At 40.0% G+C, this 20019-nt stretch overlaps 2 protein-coding genes across 2 annotated transcripts in view; both read left to right on the top strand.

Moving 5' to 3' along the window:
• Positions 1–9319, top strand: part of SIRT5 (sirtuin 5) — a 30094-nt gene extending 20775 nt beyond the window's left edge. The window contains exon 9 of the mRNA XM_027846371.1: positions 8629–9319. Coding sequence (XP_027702172.1) covers positions 8629–8704 — 76 coding nt within the window. The 3' untranslated portion in view covers positions 8705–9319. The remainder of the gene's footprint in view (positions 1–8628) is intronic.
• Positions 9320–13687: 4368 nt separating this feature from the next.
• NOL7 (nucleolar protein 7) lies at positions 13688–18838 on the top strand. The gene is made up of 8 exons (XM_027876945.1): positions 13688–14024; positions 14161–14221; positions 15617–15675; positions 16704–16735; positions 17176–17230; positions 17770–17891; positions 17976–18053; positions 18676–18838. The coding sequence occupies exons 1-8, from the start codon at positions 13732–13734 to the stop codon at positions 18759–18761; spliced, it is 786 nt and encodes a 261-aa protein (XP_027732746.1). The 5' UTR covers positions 13688–13731; the 3' UTR covers positions 18762–18838.
• Positions 18839–20019: the final 1181 nt, after the last annotated feature.

Below are 20019 nucleotides of genomic sequence, written 5' to 3'. Positions count from 1 at the left end.
TTACAGCTCTTCTCTTTCTCCTGGCCTCTGATCCTAGGTTTTGCTCTTTCTTCCTTTTCTCTTAATCTCCTTTTCACATTCCTCTTCTCCAACATTCGATTTGTTTTGCTTGTGACTGATCTGTTACCTGTCTTGCACTCCCTCCTAGATCTCTCTACCTCTCCTTTATTTCTAGCTTCTCCCTTTTCTCTTTTGAGTTAATGTATTTCTTTTTGTTTGTTTGGTTGGTTTTTTTTGTTTGTTTGTTTTGTTTTGTTTGGTAAGGCAATTGGGATTAAGCGACTTGCCCAGGGTCCCACAGCTAGTAAGTATCAAGTGTCTGGTCTGAGGCCAGATTTGAACTCAGGTCTTCCTGACTCTAGGTCTGGTGCTTTATCCACTGCACTACCTCGCTGCCCCAAAGTTAATGTATTTCTATACTGAAATGCCTATGTGTGGGAGGAAGATGGGTAGAAGGGGGAACAGATGAGGAGATGAAGAAATATTCAAATTTCCTTTATCCAGCTGAGATGAAAGTGAGCTTCATGGCTGTCCTTCTCCCACCCCATCCCGTCCTCCATGAAGATATACTCTTCATCTTATGCACCTGTATTATGCAAGTGATTTCCTTCCCCTTCTTCCACTTCTCAGGTATAGTCCCACTGTCCCTCCCATTTTTATCTTCTCCCAAGAACATTAAAACAGAACAAAACCACCCACAAACCCTCTCTCATTTTAACCTTTTACTGTGGTCCTTGAATATATTAAGATTCTGACAAGTCATTTGTTACTTATCCCTCTATTAACATATAGACAATTCATCTTCATACATTCCCTTTCAATTGAATAAATGTTTACCTTTCTTTGTTTCTCTTGGTACCTGTGTTTCCATTTTGAAATGGCTACTCAGCTGTAGCTTTTTCTTCAGGAATATTTGGAAATCTTCTATTCTGTTAAATAGCCACTTTTTTCCCCCTATAGGATTATACTTACTTTTGCCAGATAAGTTATATTTGGTTGTAAACTTTTATCTCTTGCTTTCTGGTATATAGACAGTTCTCACTTTATGTAAATTTGCATTATGCAAATTCAACTCCCTGGGCGGCAGGACCTCAAGCATTCATGCTGTGGCTCTGGGCAGGGCAGAAGCAGCAGTGGTGGCAGCAGGGTCCTCAACTCCAGGCACTGAAGCTGCTCCCAATGTTGGGGCCCCAGGCACTAAAACTGAACTCTGGCTGTAGGTGCTGCAGGGCCATGGAGGGGGCAGGGTCATACAGAAGCCCCCCAAAGGGATGAGGAGGTCTGCAGAATTAACATGCATTAACATTCAGCAAAAACTGGCTATTATGTTCTGAGTTCTTCTCTCCTATATGGTGTGAGTTGCTAAGTATTGTGTGATCCATACTGTTGTTCATTGATATTTGAACTACTTTGTAGCTCTTTGTATTTTTTTTTTCTTTGATCTGAAAGCTCTTCATTTTGGCTATTTATTTGGGGATTTCTTTCCAGAGATACCACTGCATTCTTTCTATTTTAACATTGCTTTCTAAGAAGCCTATCTTTTTTTTTTTTTTTTAAACAGAAGGGCACTGTGAAGAGATACAGAGGGGTAGACTCTTTAACAAGATTATTATTTGAAACTGCCTATTATGAAAACTTAACAGCTAACTGAAAACTAAATAATTTGTCTGTAAAGTTGGGCCACAGTAGTTTAGTCTAGGGGTGGGGAACCTGTGACCTAAAGACCACACGATTCCCTTTATGTCCTTGGGTGCAGCCTTTTGACTGAGTCCAAATTATATGGAACAAATCCTTTTATTAAGTGGATTTATTCTGTGGAGTTTGGATTCAGTCAAAGAGCTGCACTTGAGGACCTCAAGGGCCACATGTGGCCTCGAGGCTGCAGGTTCCCCACCCCGTTTAGCCAGTTTTCTAAGGGAAATGGGGCATCATTTAGGTAAGCTTGCCAAGATATACTCTTTTTTTTTTTTTAGTTTTCAACATTCACTTCCATAAGATTTTGAGTTTTAAATTTTCTCCCTCTCCTCCCCCCTCCTCAAGACATCATGCAGTTTGATATAGGCTGTACATATACATTCATATTAAACATATTTTCCCATTAGGCATGATGTAAAGAAGAATTAGAACTAATGGGAGGAACCAAGAGAAAGAAGAAGCAAAGTAAAACAACAAAAAAAAAAGGAGAGCAAATAGTATGCTTCCATCTGCGTTCAGACTCCAAAGTTCTTTCTCAGGATGTGGATAGCATTTTCCATCATTGAGTCTTTTGGAGTTGTCTCCGGTCATTATATTGCTGAGAAGACCTAAGTCTGTCAAATTGGTCATCGCACAATGTGGCTGTTACTATCTATGTACAGTGTTCTGGTTCTGCTCATTTCACTCAGCATCAGTTCATATAAGTCTTTCCAGGTTTTTCTTTTCTTTTTTTATTATTGTAATATTTTTCTTTTTTATTATTAATTTATTTTTAGTTTTCAACAATCACTTCCATAGGCTTTTGAGTTTTTAATTTTGCTCTCGTCCCCCACCAAGGCAGCTTGCAATCTGATATAGGTTCTACATATACACTCCTATTAAATATATTTTCACGTTAGTCATTTTGTAAGGAAGAATTAGAACCAATAGGAGGAACCACAAGAAAGAGGAAAGTCTATCAAAGTTAGTCATTGCACAGTGTGGCTGTTACTGTGTACAACGTTCTCCTGGTTCTGCTCACTTCACTCAGCATCAGTCCATACAAGTCTTTCCAGGTTTTTCTGAAGTCTACCTGCTCATCATTTCTTGTAGCACAATAGTATTCCTTTACATTCACATGCCACAACTTGTTCAGCCATTCCCCAATTGATGGACATCCCTTCAATATCCAGTTCTTTGCCACCACAAAAAGAGTTGCTATAAATATTTTTGTACATGTGGGTCCTTTTCCCATTTGTATGATCTTTTTGGGATATAGACCTAGAAGTGGTATTGCTGGATAAAAAGGTATGCACATTTTTATAGCCTTTTGGGTACAGTTCCAAATTCCTCCCTAGAATGGTTGGATCAGTTCACAACTCCACCAGCAATGCATTAGTGTTCCAACTTTCCCACATCTTCCCCAACATTTATCATTTTCCTGTTTTGTCATGTTAGCCCATCTGATAGGTGTGATGTGGTACCTCAGAGTTGTTTTGATTTGCATTTCTCTAATCAATATTGATTTAGAGCATTTTTTCATATGACTATAGATAGCTTTAATTTCTTCCTCTGAAAACTACCTGTTCATATCCTTTCACCATTTATCAATTGGGGAATGGCTTGTATTCTTATAAATTCAACTCAGTTTTCTGTGTATTTTAGAAATGAGGCCTTTATCAGAAACACTGCCTGTAAAAATTGTTTCCCACTTTTGTGTTTCCTTTCTAATCTTGGTTGCATTGTCTTTGTGCAAAAACTTTTCAATTTAATGTAATCAAAATCATCCATTTTGCATTTCATATAGTTGTTTATCTCTTTTTTGGTCATAAATTCTTCCCTTCTCCATATATCTGACAGGTAAACTATTCCTTACTCTCCTGGTTTGCTGATAGTATCAGCTTTTATATCTAAATCATGTACCCATTTTGACTTTACAACATACACTCTTAACCTCATCTTAAAACTGGGAATAATACTTAATAAAAAGGTTGAATTCCTCTCTTGCTTCTTAAAACTGGAAATATTACTTAACAAAGCCTGAATTCTGCTGCTACTTCCATAATAACTAAATAGAATGAGGGATGGGATTATATCTTATTCATATTTGTATCACTCACAGTGCCTAGAAAAGTGTTTATTTTTAAAGATTAGGTCTTCCTATCTCACTCAGGCTGGAAGTGCAAGGGCTACTCACGGGCGTGGTCCCACTGTGATCAGCATAGGGCTTTGACCTCCATTTTCCAACCTCGGGCAGTTTGCCCCTCCTTGATAATGTGGTGGTGCCCACTCCCTAGTACAAACCATAACAATGCCAAACTTAGTTCAGACACCCTGTTGACTTGGCCCACTGTGGCTCAAAACTCCTGAGCTCAAGAGACCTCACAGTGACCATTTCCCCAATAGCAGGGAATACAAGCATGTATCACCATGACCAGTAGAAGAGCTCTTTGCACATGGCACATAATCAATTGATTTTTTTAATGAAAATAATTTTAATAGAGATAGACAACATAGATTTTTGGGTTTTACTTTCTTTAATTTATTTTCCTTCCCTTCATTTTTTTTCCTATAGACATCTGTAATAAAAATTAGACTTAAACCTAAAGTACATTATGAAAGAATACATAATGAACTTCATTATAACTTAGTCTTTGTTGAAAGATAGTAACATACTCTGAGTGGTATTGAAACGTGCATACACTTTGTCTTTATCAAATGGGTCTTGGTATTTTTCTGTTCTTCACAAAATGACTTACATTTGTATAGACTAGAAAAGCTTTGAAAGCACTTTCATGTATGTTATCACACTTCATCTTTGTCTCTCACTAGCCCCAGGCCCATACTTTTCCATATTCACGTAATGATTGTATATTTAAGTGGGGCACATTTAAGAGAAGAGGTAATGCAGAGTAGTGGACAGAGAACTGGCCTCAAAGTCAGGAAAGCAAGCCCCGCCCCTCATGCATAGGATTCGCAGAAGAGTTTGCTCATTGGAAGTTCCTGACACCACTGAAGTCACATGTCCAAACAAGGGGAAAATGTAAGAAAGGCTGTTGTTATTTGTCTTTTGTTCTCAAAGAGGAGCACGACCTGCAGCTGAATTGGGGTTAAGTGCAAAGTCACCAGCCTCACTCTCTCCCCAGTAGCCATCTGGGTCCAGTGGCCATCTGGGTCCAGTAGCAAGCGGTTGGTCAGGATGACTTGGGATGGGCCCCAGATGCAGTGGGGGACCTTCGCCTTTTTAAGCTACGGTCTTTTAACAGGTCTCAGTTTGACTGAGGCAGTGCCCATTCAGCGATTAAAGCTAGGTAAAAATGAGGCAGAGAATGGCCTCTTTGACCTAGTCAGGAAAAAAATCAGTCTGGGAAGGAAAGACCCTCAGGGTTTCTGGCCAAAACAGAAGCAGCTGCTATTTGCATTCACTCTGAGCTGATCTGGGTCCAAACAATGACCTAGTAGGGTTTGGCCCGGGACCTATTGTTGGTCAGTCAAGAGAGCCAGGATGATCTGGGTTTAAGGCATGACCTTGAGGGGGGAAAAAAAAAGTTTCAGAGATCAAGATTTACATTCCTTTGGGCAGAGCACCTGAAGGTAAGGGTATGATACCGTATATGGACAGAGAAAAGAAAAGAAGCCGTTGCGTGTTGCCCAGCTAACCAGTTCCAGTTGGTCCCCAGTAGGCAGCTCCTCTTCTACTCACAGAGGTTGTTGTTTGTTTTCTTTTTATTATTATTATTATCATTATTATTTTATTAATTTATTTTGATTTATCAATAATCACTTCCATATCTTTTGAGTTTAAAATTTTTCTCCCGTTTCCTCCCCACCACCCTCCCCAAGATGGTGCACAATCTGATATAGGCTATACATTTACATTCATATTAAACATTTTCACATTAGTGATGTTGTAAGTAGACATTAAAACCAATAGGAGGAACCATCAGAAAGAGGAAACAAAACTCAATAGAAAAGAAAAATAGCAATTCGACTTCCACAGTTCTTTCTTTGGGTGTGGATAGCATTTTCCATCACAAGGCCTCTGGAGATGTCTTAGATCCTTGTATTACCAGGAAGGGTTAAGTTTATCAATATTAGTCATTGCACAACGTGGCTATTACTGTATACAGCATTCTCTTGGTTCTGCTCACTTCACTCAGCATCAGACTATACAAGTCTTTCCAGGTTTTTCTGAAGTCAGCCTGTTCATCATTTCTTATAGCACAATACTATTCCATCACATTCATATACCACAACTTGTTCAGCCATTCTCCAATTGATGGGCATCCTCTCAATTTCCAATTCTTTGCCACCACAAAAAGAGCTGCTATGAATCTATTTGTACATGTAGGTCCTTTTCCCGTTTGTGTGATCTCTTTGGGATATAGCCATAGAAGTGCTATTGCTGGGTCAAAGGGTGTGCACATTTTTATAGTCCTTTGGGCATAGTTCCAAATTCCTCTCCAAAATGGTTGGATCATTTCACAACTTCACCAACAATGCATTAGTGTTCCAATTTTCCCACATCTTCTCCAACATTTATCATTTTCCTGTTTTGTCATGTTGGCCATTCTGATAGGTGTGATATGGCACCTCAGAGTTGTTTTGATTTGCATTTCTCTAATCAATAGTGATTTAGAGCATTTTTTCATATGATTATAGATGGCTTTAATTTCTTCATCTGAGAACTGTCCATATCCTTTGACCATTTATCAATTGGGGAATGGCTTGTATTCTTATAAATTTGACTTAATTCTCTATATATTTTAGAAATGCAGCCCTTATCAGAGAGACTGGTTGTAAAAATTCTTTCCCAATTTTCTACCTTCCTTCTAATCTTAGATGCATTGGCTTTGTGCAAAAACTTTTCAGTTTAATGTAATCAAAATTATCTATTTTGCTTTTTTGTAATGTTCTCTATCTCCTGTTTGGTCATGAATTCTTCTGTTCTCCATAGATCTGACAGGTAAACTATTCCTTGCTCTCCCAGTTTGCTTATAGTATCAGCCTTTATATCTAAATCATGTACCCATTTTGACTTTATTTTGGTATATGGTGTGAGATTTTGGTCTATGTCTAGTTTCTGCCATACTCTTTTCCAGTTTTCCCAGCAGTTAAGAGTGGGTTCTTATCCCAGAAGCTGGGGTCTTTGGGTTTATCAAATAATCGATTACTAGTCATTGACTACTGTGTCTTGCATATTTAACCTATTCCACTGATCCACCACTCTGCTTCTTAGCCAGTACCAAGCATTTTTGATGATTGCTGCCTTATAATACAATTTAAGATCTGGAATGGCTAGGCCACCTTCCCCTGCATTTCTTTTCATTAGTTCTCTTGATATTCTGGACCTTTTGTTCTTCCAAATGAATCTTGTTATTATTTTTTCTAACTCTATAAAATAATTTTTTGGTAGTTTGATTGGTATGGCACTGAATAAGTAAATTAGCTTAGGTAGAATTGTCATTTTTATTATATTAGCTCGGCAACTGATGTTTTTCCAGTTATTTAGATTTGACTTTATTTGTGTGAAAAGTGTTTTCTAATTGTGTTCATAGAGTTCCTGGGTTTGTTTCAGGAGGTAGACTCCTAAATATTTTATAATGTCTACAGTAAGTTTAAATGGAATTTCTCTTTCTATCTCTTGCTGTTGGGCGATTGTTGTTTGTTTTCAAAGAGGACCATGACATCCTGGAGGTGATGCCATGACATGCAAATGAATTGGATTTAAGTGAGGCAGGGCTGTGCAAAGTCACCAGCTTCACTTTCTGTACAGTAAGGCCAGGAAGACCTGGGTTCAGGTTTTGCTTCTTCTGACCCATACTAACTTTCTGACCATCACCAAATCACTTGACATAATAGTGCCCTGGGCTACTCTTTGAATAAGTTACAAATTGATGGAAGTAATTTCCTCAAGTTCCTTACACTAATTACATTACCTGAGTGAGTGAGTGAGTGAGTGAGTGAGTGTGTGTGTTAGAATCTGAGAAGCCATTTCCAAAGGGTGGTTTTCTGATTTGCCCAGTAAAAACAACAAATGTACACTTTGATTTGTATTGTGGAACAAGCCACTGTTGGTCATTACTCAGAGAGAAAACTTCTGGACAAAGTGGTGTGAGTAGAGGCACAGCAGCCCAATTCTCATACATGCATTCCAGAAAAGATCAAAACAATAATACCACAATGTTCAAGAAATAGAAAAAAAAGGGGGGGGGGGGGGCAGCTAGTTAGTACAGTGGATAGAATACCGGCCCTGGAATCAGGAGGACCTGAGATCAAATCTGGCCTCAGACACATTTCACTCACTAGCTGTGTGACTCAGGGTGAGTCACTTAACCCCAATTGCCCCACCGAAAAAAAAAAATGACAGTGAGTACCTTCAAGTGGCACAATGGAGAGAGCACCAGGCTGGGCCTGGAGTCAAGAAGACCCGAGTTCAAATCATAATTTGGACACTTACTGGCTTTGCAACTCTGGTCAAGGCACTTAACCTGCCTGCCTCAGTTTCCTCAACTATAAAATGGGGATAATAATAGCACCTACCTTCTAACTTCAAAGTGCTATATAAATATCAGATATTATTTTACTTAATGTAAGAATTATTTTGCTCAGGGCACTGTGATTAAGTAACTTGCCTAGGATTCCCAGGATGTGTCCCAGATGGGGTTGGGTGCACCCAAGGCTTCCCCATCCCCAAATCTGGTCTCTGTTCCCTGTGCTGCTTCTGGGGAGGATAATAATCATGTCTGAATAGCTGAAGGACCCTAAGCATTTTCTGAGACTATAAGTTGCAGAAAAGGTGCCAGTCTACATTGGTGGAGGGGGTTTCCTTACACTGGTAAAATCATAGGTCCAGCCCCTGATGCTGTAATAGATAAGAATTATTTTAAAGAAATATGTGATTTCAGTTTGGTAAACCATATTTAATTTCAGTATTCTTTACTCTTGTTTCAGGTTTCATTTCTCAGGACCCTGTGGCACCACTATCCCTGAAGCACTTGCCTGCCATGAATCTGAAAAAGTTTGTTGATTATTTGTGAGCATGAGAAAAAAAAAATTCATAAGTACTTGGTTACAAATAGTTAAACCAATAGGGGGGTGGGAAGAAGTGGGGGAAACCTTGTAGATAGACAGAGAATGGTCTCCTGCCCTCAGAACTAGGAATGTAACCAATCAATAGACATTCTGGTGGTCAGTCACGATGATGATATCAAACACCCATTTTGTGTTGAACTAAAACCTGACTTCCAAATTGATTATTCCATATTTTATAGTTGTGGTAAAAACTATATTCAGCTATCTAGATTTATAATATGTAATTAATCTGTAATTCTAATAGTATTTTTTTATGTTCCTAATATGAGCATGTGGATTTGCTTTTTTGGGCAGGGGCTAAAGTTTCACCTTTCCGCAGTTCTGATGTTTACATAAATACTTTGGCAGAAAATAAATTCACTGTAATTTGTTGTATAAAGAGATTCACCCAAGATATTTCTCTGTTGGTATACTTTATTATTATTTTTTCTGTTAATGAATTTTAATGGTGTAGCACATGTTGTTTATGTTTGGTGTTTATCTTAGCATCACCCATCCTCTCAGCCTTTTTCAGGCTTTTTCATAGTCTATTAAACTAATTTCATAGTCATCCTTGACTTTGCCTTCTCACTCTTACATCCAGTCATTTTCCACATCCTGTTGCCTACTTCCATAGCACCTATGGAGGGAGTTTTCACAGTGGGGTATGAAAGTACCTACAAGGGGCAGCTAGGTGGCGCAGTGGATAGAGCACCAGCCCTGAAGTCAGGAGGACTGAGTTCAAATACGACCTCAGACCAAATACTTGACACTTACTAGCTGTGTGACCCTGGGCAAGTCACTTAACCCCAATTGACTTAAAAAAAAAAGATTAATATGTCATGTTGTTGTTTTTTTTTTTTTCCTTCAGTCTGGGATTACTTCCAAACTAGCTGCCTTCCTTCTTGGTATTAAAACAGTAAGGCCATCAATATTCAGGAAAAATCATCTAGGTGCTATTTGCCTAAAAATCTTTTACTTAATTCTTATTTTTCCTTAAAACAAATTCTAGATTGGTACCCCAAAACTCACTAAGATATTTCAGAATGAGGTGAGTTCTCAGAATTATCCAAAATCCTAGGAGTTCTCCCCTGCAATCTTAAAATGATCAACCTCCAAACTCCTTCAAGATTAATCTCCCCAACTCCAAAATCTACTAAAATATTTTTAGCAGTTCTACAAACTTTGCTTCTGTAATTCAATGTGGCCAAGGCTGAAATGACAAGGAAAAAGTGTCTTGCCGGGTATTTTTTCCTCCTCATAACTTAATCTCCTGTGGAAAGTCTGAAGTGGGAATTAGTCCTGCTTACTCAGAGAGTTGTCTTAAGTATGAAACTTCATTAGTCTTCCTCAGTCTTTTGGCTTCAGCCTTTTAGCAGTTTTTCTGGCTGGCTGCATTTTCCCCTTTGGAAATCTCTGGCGGGGAAGGGGTGGGGGGTGGGGTGGTATTGGCAGCTAGGCAGTGGATACAGCACCAGCCCTGGAGTCAGGAGGACCTGAGGTCAAATCCAGCCTTACACACTTAACACTTGCGAGCTGTGTGACCCTGGACAAGTCACTTAGCCCCACTGCCTAGCCCTGCCCCCCCCCCCAAAAAAGAAATCTTTCAATAAGATGTCACATAATTCAATTTAAAGGAATGAGTTGAAGTATTGACCCCGGGCTGCTTCTTGATTTTAAAAAGGAACTGGTGTATCAGGGCTGGGGCCTCGAGGGCCTCCCCCTTCCCTTTTTCATCCTCACGAGTGAGGGGGTGAATCTTTCCTAGGGAGGAGTGAATAAATGTTTTCTGGGAGAGGCCCATGCTTTCAAGCACACAAATTTCTGATCTCCTGTTTTAACTGAATGATAAAATTCTGATTATCCAGGGAAAGAGTTTGGACATTGCTTTGGAGGAAACAGATTTGGTCTTCTGCCTCTTTCTTTTCACTCTTCAATTTGTTTGATGTTTCTACAACAGACACTAAGGTACTTTTGGGTTCTCATTTAGTGGGTTCGAGTAGCCATTTTATTAAAAGCTCAGGCTATTTAATTTTCTTGCCAGCTTCATCAAGACATTTCTTAAGGTAATTTATTTTATCCCAATCAAAAGTACCCCAGGTTGGCCAATAATGGGGAGAAAGAGGGGGGGAACTCGTCTTGAGTCAATTTCTGCCAATTAGTCAGATTCCTGCAGATTTCAGGCCCATAACATAGAGACATGGTCAGCCACTGCCTCCTTTAGAGGGGGTGGCTTCAGCATCTTTGGATGTTTGGTTACTTATGGGAACTTGACCAAGATCTTACTTTATTTCAGAATCTTCTTTTCACCAAGTAATGTGAACTCCTAAATTAAAAACCAGGGCTTTAATCAGTTCCCAACCCTGATTAACCTGTAAAACCTGAGACTCATCAGTCTCAACTGTGGGATCTTCACCAGTCCCCACCCATGGCCACAAATTCCCAAGCCCTTTGGGCCTCAGATGTTGCCAGGCCTTTACCAGCCCTGGTGTCCAATCCCAGTTTTCTCCTAATAAATGAACTCAACCGAAAGAGAAGAGAGTTGGGGATACAAGATGAGGGCACTTACCAGACCCCCGGGGGAGATGTTGGGTTAAATAGCATTAAAATCTTTCTTCTTGAAAGCAGTTCAAGAATTTAGCTGGAAAATGTGGGGTGGTTCTGACAGAAGTCCAGACTGACCAAAATGAATGATTTAGCACAGATTAACCTTTAACTTTGCTCCTGAGGGAAAAAAAGGGGGCTTAATTTTGAGCTAAGCCCCTTAAGTCAATTCAGCCAATACACATTTTGTAAGCATCTACTATGTGCCATACTTTGTATACAAAGAAAGGAAAAAGATAGTCCCTACCCTCAAGTAGCTTACATTCTGATGGGAGAAGATGACACACCAGAAAACTGAAAAGATGGTAGGGGAGTCAAGGGAGAGGAAAGGTACCTAGGAAGGGAGTATGATGGAGGAGTGCTGCCAGGTGGGAAATGGAAGAGTTGGCTGTCTTGGGCTTCCTCCTTAAATAGAGATTCTGAGAGGAGCTCTCCACCTTCCTGTCAGAAGGAAGGGGACCAGAACCAGAGGGTACTGATGAGGCATGAAATTCCGTAAAACATTTATCAATTGCTTTCTGTGTAAAAGGTGCCATTGCTGGGCATTCAGAAACAAAAACAAAAGATACGTAAACAAGTAAATTCAAAATATTATAAAATAAAAGAGTAATTTCAAAAGGAAGAGAGTACAAATAACTGAGGGGAAGAAAACATCAGATATAGGTGGCAGCTGATCTGTGTTTTGAGAAGCTAGGATCCTACAAGGTATAGGTGAGGAGGGAATCATTCCATGCATAGGGGATTACTTGTGACAAAGGAAGGGAGGCAGGAGAACAGACTGCTGTCTGGGGAACAGCTCTCAAGCTAGTCTGATTAGAAAAGAAAGTGCCTGAAGGAGAAGCAGAAAGTAGCCAGGAAAAGTAGGTGAGAAGGGAGGGTTTTCAGTGTCTGGGAATCTTGTTTTATTGTTGGGGCAATAAAGAACTATTCCATTATTTTGGGGGGGAAAGAGTAACATTCTCATGCCTTGGGAATATTAATTTGGTGGTGTCAACAGAATTTTGAATGCAGTCTATACTGGACCAGTCTCTAACCTGGGAATGGCTGGAGCTGAAACATAGTAAGCCAGAGGTAGGCGTGTCTGGAATCAGATAGTGGTTTAATTAGTTTCAGAGGGAGGAAAACACAAATAGAAGTCCTCCTGAGTAGGAGGGCTTAACACGTTGGGGTACAGGCACTGCTTACATACCTACTGGGCTGGACTAACTAGGATGTAATCATTTTTAGGTCTTGAGTTTTTGTACCTACAGGTCCTGTATTGTCCCAAGTCTTGGGGGTTGTGATTACTCTGTGGGGTACAAAACCAGAGTTTTGTGATGGGAACAGGACAGTACAAGGAAAAGGGATTGTGAGCATGTCAGAGGCTTGAAGGATGTTGGCTCTCAGGTCCCTGGGAAATAGGGGGAGTGAACACCTGGCGCAATACACTTTGCCAGAGGGTGAGATCACCCAGAGTGCAAAGGATTGTTGTTATGCCAAGGTCAGGGCACAGCCTGCTTGCTGGGCCTTGGCTCTGGGAAATAGGGTGTCTCCAAAATATTTTGACAGTAGCTACGTGGAGAATAAATTAGAGAGGGAAGAGACCAAAAGTGGGGGTACTAAATGAGGGGGCTATTGCAATAGGTCCAGGTCAGAGATCATGAAGGTCAGCACTATGGTGCTAGCTGTGTGAGGGGAGAGGAGACTTGTGGGAGATATCTTGGAGAAGGAGAAGACAAAACACTCTGCAATTGATTCGACAGAGTGAGGTGAGGAACAGGGAATAATTGATAAGGATTCAGCTTGGGAAACTTGGATGACTGGAATGATGGTGGGGGTGGTGCCCTAGAAAGAGGAAAGGAAATTTGGAGAAGGATTGAATGAGGGAGGAGGTGGAGAAATTTAATAATAACGGCTCACAGTTATATATTGCCTACTATGTGCCAAGTGGGAGGTGGATAGGATTGTTATCTCCATTTTACAGATGAGAAAATTGAGGCAAACAGGTTAAGTACTTGCGCAGGGTCACATAGATAGTAAGCATAGGAGATTACATTTGAACTCAGGTCTTCCTGACTCCAAGCCCAGTGCTCTAGCCATGTGCCATCTAGTTGGAATATAATAAATTCTGTGTTGCATATGTTGAGTTTGAAGTTTGGTGGGGGTGGTGCATTGGTTGGGGTGGGGAGTGGCTAGTAAATTGCAGTTGGTCACCTACGTAGATGTCCGTTAGCAAAGAGGAGCGCATGCGCAAATTCGGGTTGGCGCTTACCACGTGGCGCCGGGTCCTCCAGACCTGTTGGGGGCAGCAGCAACCCCTGCTTATCTCCACATCACGTGACTTCTTTATTCTCTACTCTGAGCCACTTCCGGGTCGCGGGGCCGGAGGTAGGGTGAAAGATGGTCAATCTACGGCCGCGGAGACCTCGCTGCGCGTTGTCGTCCAGGACAGTGTTGGGCCGGGGGGACGAGGAAGAAGACTCAGAGAAAGAAGTCTCCGAAGAGGAAGAGCCGGACCTGGAGTTCCCCGATGGCGGCCCAACAGCCGAGGCGATGGACGAGGACGAGGACGACGACGAGGAAGAGGAGGAGGAGGAGGAGGATGAAGATGAAGCCCCAGAAGAGGTAACGTTCGCCAGCGCCCAAGCGGAGGCGAAAGAAGACGAGCGGCGGCTGCGGGACGCTTTGCGCAGGTAACGCCCCACCCCCCACCCCCGAACGGCGCGGCGCGGGGCGGGGAGGGGGCGGTGCGCGGGACCCCCCCCCCGCGGGCCGCGATCGCGGCCACTTTCCCCGAGCGCCTTCACCTCGCCCGGCCTTTCTCCGCAGGGACAAGGAGCTCCTGAAGGAGAAGAGGAAGCGGCGGGAGGAGCTGTTCACGGAGCAGAAGGTCAGAGGCCTGGGGCGGGACCCCGGGGGGTTGGAAGACCCCCCCCCACAGACGTGGCCGCGGGCAAGCTTCCAGCGGGTGGCCCCCGAGCCCCACGATCCCTGCTCCTGCGCTCACTCCAAGTGAGCCCTCCCGCAGAGAGCCTGCCTGCTCTCTCCCACTTCCAAGCACTGTGTTGTGCATTCCGCGTGGACATCGCCTTAGCGCTCTGCGTTGTGTGTCTTAACCCTTGACGAGGTTGTAGAGTTCCATAAAGGCAGGCGTCTTACCCCAGATTTTGAAATGTAGGGTCCTGATTGCTGTGTCCGTTCTGGTGGAAAATGTGACTGATGTTAGCCCTGCACCTGACTCTCAACAGAATGGATTCAAGTATTGATAGCACTTAGCTCCGGCCTCGTAGCTCCATTTTCCACTTGGAAGGGTTATTTGGTATATTTCAATAGACTATGTATGTACTCTGTTTACCTATATTGATTTGGTTGAGATTCCTGTGAGAATGCAGGCTTTTGCCCTCTCCATCTGTAGTTGTTACATAATGTCTAAATTTTATTGTAATTTTAAGCCTTTCTTAGCAAATAAGAGTCCTTTAAAATCTTCCTTCATGGGAAAGTAGCAGGTTTGAGTAGTGTACTCTGGTGGAGAAGTGATTAATTTCTCCATAGACCCTCCAATATATTTTAAAGGGGAAGAGGTGTGAAGCAAAGAGGATGCCTTATCATTTACCTGGAACTGATGAAAAGTCAGCCTTCTTTTGACCAGAGGCCATGAATGTTGATGAACAGGTGAAATCCCCAGGGGACTAGTTGCTAAAAATAATTCTGTAGAAATGTAAACATTAACTTATTTCGTAGACATTAATTACAACCTAAGTGGGGGGCAGATTTTGTGTGAGTGCTCTCTTAAGAACTGAAGTCCCAAAGAGAAAGTGTTAAAATTCAGTGTAGGTGAAGGCTAGTACAAACCTCAGTGTTTGAGTTATGCCCCCATTCAGTTATTCTGGAAGATGCTATTGAATCTCCCATCCAGAGGTTCTCTGAGAATTTAGGTAGGTCATTCCTGGGGATGGTGTAGGAGATATTTGTGGCAATATTCATTTCAGTTATTTTGCTTTCATGAGTCACAGGATCATAGATTTAAAGCTCGAAGTGATTTGACAGATTGCCATCCTAGTCCAAAGCCTTCATTTTCCAGATGAAGAAATTAAGAGATGAAGTGATTTGTCCACAGTCACACAGGTTATAAGGAATAAGTTGGGATCTGAACTAAGGTGCTTTGATTCCAAAATCCATGCTCTTGATTATATCATGCTGCCATTCATTGTAGTCCTTTGACTAATACATCTTGGTGAGTACCTCTGGTAGTAATTTTAAATGCTGTTTTTTTTCCCCCTCCAAGAAAAGAAAACTACTTCCTGCCACTCTCCTAGAGGAATTAACTTCGGCTCCCCAGACTAAGTAAGAACTGTGTTTTGCTGATTTCAAATTGTATAAGTTTCTGGGTTTTTCCTCATAGTTCAGTTCTTGAAGTGGAGTCAATAATTGTACTACTCTGTGGCACAACTCTCTAAGGAATACAGGACAACTTGTCACTAAAAAGCTCTTCAAATTTTTTTTAATTTAATGGGGTAAGAGAGACAAAGTACCTCTCCATTTCTTTTCAGATTAACAGGAAATACTATAAGTCATACCTTCCCTCTTCATTTCTCTAATTGGAGTGATAGAGTATCTTACTTAGTTTCTTCTAAGAATGTATACTGCAAGTATTTGAGATTCTGTGTTAACTTCCTTAATGTGAGCAGTCTTGATTTGCATAAGGATTATTGGAAGTCTGCTAATGTGTTTGTTCTCAGATTTCAAAAATTTAAATCTTAAGTTACTCCTGCTTAACCTACTGTGTACTGACTCATCTTGTTTTTAACACTGACATGTTAGGAAAATTGATAAGCCTCAAAAACAGATCATCCCTATCTACTTGCATCTAAAGCCCTCTACTGTCTCACTTTCACTTCCCTCTCCAGCCTTACACTCCTGCATACCCTTCTTCATCTTAATTAAACTGGCTTCCTTGGACATCCCATTTATGCGTTTGCATAGGTGGTCTCCATGTCCAGAAATGCCCTCCTTCCTACTGGTACTTTTTTTTGATCCTCCTCAGGTATTTTAGTTTTTCTCATTAAATTACTCTTAGTATACTTATCTTCATACGTGCATATTCCACAAGTAGAATATAAGCTCTGAGGGGAGGGATTATTTTTGCATACTTAGTGCCTTACACATGGTAAGCTCTTAGCTTTATAAAACTGAAAGGTCAGATTTGGGGGGACCTTGGAGAGTCACAAAGATTTTTCCAAAATTGGTTGAGGTTCCTATGACATTTAATTTTGTTGTACCCTCTTCTTTGTTAGTTGTAGAAAACAAAATATTATAAGGTTTTTGCTGATAGCAACAGCCATTCTAATCAATTATTTTTCCATTTTTATTAGAACAAATGAATCATTACCAAGACTGGAAACAGGTATGAAGTATTGTGATTATGTTATATCATTTCTAAGCTATATATAGATAGAAGGTTGCATTTAAAAATTAGGTTTTCTTATCTGTACTTGAATGTGGTAGGAGAGGACATTATTCATGCAATTAAATCACATCATAGTAATTTGGATTCAATTAACCATTTCACTAGAATTCTCATGTTCTTATTAAGAATGTGAGTACCAAAGGGCAATTTTGTAAGTAAATCAACTGAATGGCATGGTAGATAAGAATAATTGGGTCTAGAGTACCAAAGACTTGAGTTCAAATCCTGCCTATGACCCTGGTCAAGTCAGTTAGGCTGTCTGTCTCAGTTTCTTCACCTATACCTCAAAGGATTGAAGATGAAATATTTGCAAATGCTTAGCACAATGCCTGACACGTAGTAGGTATGATGTAAATGCTTACTTCCTTTTGTCCTAGGTAATTTGGAAAGTGAGAAAAAGGGAAAAAAAGAAGAAAAAACCTTCCCCATAAGGTAATAAGCTCCTGTTGTACCAAGATATGTGAAGGTGACATTTAGAGGACAATTATTAGAGAGATTATCGAAATAAGGATGATTTTAGTAAAGTATATGTAATGTAATACAAGTAGACTTTCAAAATTTGGATCTATTTGTATAGACTTAAGTATTTCTGTTGTTTGAGTTCAGTGAAAGTTATAAAACTTTGAGGCGTTCAACAAAAATATTTTTTTAAGTTCCTAAGCATTGAGTGCAGTTTTTTTTTACTCAGATCCAACTTCAGACACTTAACTGAGCTGTGTGACCCTGAGCAACCTTTAACCTGTTTGTCTTACTCCTCATTCCACTTACTTCCCTGGGTGGTTGTGAGGATCAAATGAGATAATAATTGTAAAAGCATTTAGCACAGTGTCCAGCACGTTAGTAAACACTATATAAATGTTAGCTATTATCTAGTTATTAATAGTATGGATATAATAAAGGGTTTTTTTTGGGGGGGGGGTTTAAATGTTCATTTTGCTTCATTCATTTCAACTTTTCATTTTGGTTACCAGAGTAAAGAAGAGGTATGTGGCCTGTAGACTAAAGGACCAAGATCTGATAGATTTAAGGCAGCAGGCAGCCAAAGGCTTCATACAAAAGTATTTATATGGTCGAGGGAGCAACAGAACTACTGGTAACCTGATTTCATATATATTATTTGCCTAATTAACATTTAATTTGCCTTGGTCAAAAGTTAAATCTTTTTTTTTTCTTTCAGTAAACAAATTTCTTTCCCTTGACAACAAGAGGTTGCCTGTTAAGAAACCGGCAGTCCAGTTTGTGAATAATAATTGGGGTAAGTTAGTAATTTGAGTTTCTTCTTCCTTTCAGGTGTTGGCTATTGTCTACGAAAGTTGAAACAGGCAGGGCTGGTTAAAAAACTTTTTATAGGAAGAGAGAAGAGAGAGTTAATTTTTTTAAGAAAAGTCTCTTGAAAACAGGTCCAAATTATAGTTTTGTGGACACAAGGTCCATAATTTTGACCACAGTGGGCAAATCATACTGTAACAGCCTATCTTAAGGAGTTGTCTGAGGCTCAGACATGTCAGTTAACTTAGTCATAGGCAGTAAGCATTGTCAGACGGGTTTCGAATCCAGATTTTTCTGAGTTCAAATCTAGTGCTTTATCATTACCTCTTACTGTAATTTCTGTTTAAAAAATAACACTGCAGGTTGATTAGCTGATATCAATTCATTTATAGTTAGACTTCAGCCTCTAAAGCTTTTTAACTAAATCATTTTTGCCATGTATGATATGCACACTTATATCCATAATATAAATGTTCCATATTCATAGTATTGTAGTACTCCATTATTCTTTTAATGCTCCAGTTTTTAAAATAAGTTTGATTTGCACATTGTCACGGGGATTACTTAAATGTAAAATGTTCTTAGCATTCAACATTTGTTTGTTTTAGGAACAGAGAGAAAACAAAGTGCCAAGAAGTTCAAAAAACAGTGGATGCATAAAAAGCTAGCTTCCCGAAGACCAAATATTACTTGAATCCCATTTCTTTATTAAGTGATCATACTGTTAAGATCACACAGAATTTATTAAACCTGTTTTGTTGTTTTTTAGAACTTGTTTGTTTTCTCTTTTGAACTGCATATGTTGTCTCCATTTATGTACCAGAGTCTTTTTGGCTAATAAGAACTAGTCCTACTTACATGAAATTATGGATTAGGAACTTCTGAGTCATTCTGAAATCATGGGAATTGAGCTCCATGCCCCTTACATAAACAGTTTTGTTGGAAATCATTTTTTTCTTAAGTTATGAAAAGCAAAAACATGAACAGCTGTCTCTTAACAAATACCAGAAAGTAAGCTCTTTTTTCAGTATGGCTTCAGCCACATTTATCGTCATTAACTGACTGTCACATCTGGTCTAGGATAGGAATATTGCCGTGCAGTACAGGTCTATGGAACTCAGACCACCAAAAAAAAATCACAGGTTGTAAAATAAAGTGAGTGGTTCAGAGAATTTTGGGCCGCATTTTAGGCAGAAGGACCCTTGGGGAGGCCATTAAGTCCAGTCCTTTCATTTTACAAATAAGGATACTGAGGTCCAAAGAGATTAATAACTTGCCCAGGGTCACAGAGCTGGTGCCTGAAAGCAGACTTAAACTCAGGTCTTTATGTCTCTGAGCATAAGTGCTACTACACCCTGCAGCCTACCTGCTTCAAAATAAATAAGGACTGGGAAGCTTTCTCTACCAAGGTACGGTGGCGTATTCTCTGCAACTTAAGACTTTGAAGTGTTAGGAATCTTAAGAGAATTCTCTAGAGCTTATAATTCGAGTGACTCTGTGAAGGTCACATAGCTCAAATGGATTCAAAGTCAGCTTTCTTTCCACTATGACACACTGTCCATAGAAATTAAAGTATATATATCAATTAAATGCTTCACAGCCTATAAGAAAAGCAATTTTAGGTAGAAAAACCCCATATAACAAACAGCAGAGCAACAAAAGGATTTTTTTTTAGAGATATCTGATAACATTTTGAACTCCCCAAGTGTAAAGGCCTTTTCAACTGAAGGAAAAAAGCCTTAGGTACCAAATTTTATTTTTCTTATATTGTAGCTAAAGTAAAAGTAGTTGTCAAGGCTGTTACTAGAAATGTTTTAAAAATAAGTCTAGTTTGCATCTTGCCATTAGTTTAGCAGAACTGATCTAAAATGGGTAAAGATTAAGGTGTCATCCTTTCCCTTAGGCTAAAGGACTCAAAACAGCTAGAAGCAAAGCTTTCACTTTTTTCAAAG

This window comes from Vombatus ursinus, unplaced genomic scaffold, assembly GCF_900497805.2.
Source record: "Vombatus ursinus unplaced genomic scaffold, bare-nosed wombat genome assembly UNPS02000577.1, whole genome shotgun sequence".
NCBI lineage: Eukaryota > Metazoa > Chordata > Mammalia > Diprotodontia > Vombatidae > Vombatus > Vombatus ursinus.
The sequence above is the reverse complement of the archived record's forward strand: the minus strand, read 5'-3'. Positions and strand labels throughout refer to the sequence as shown.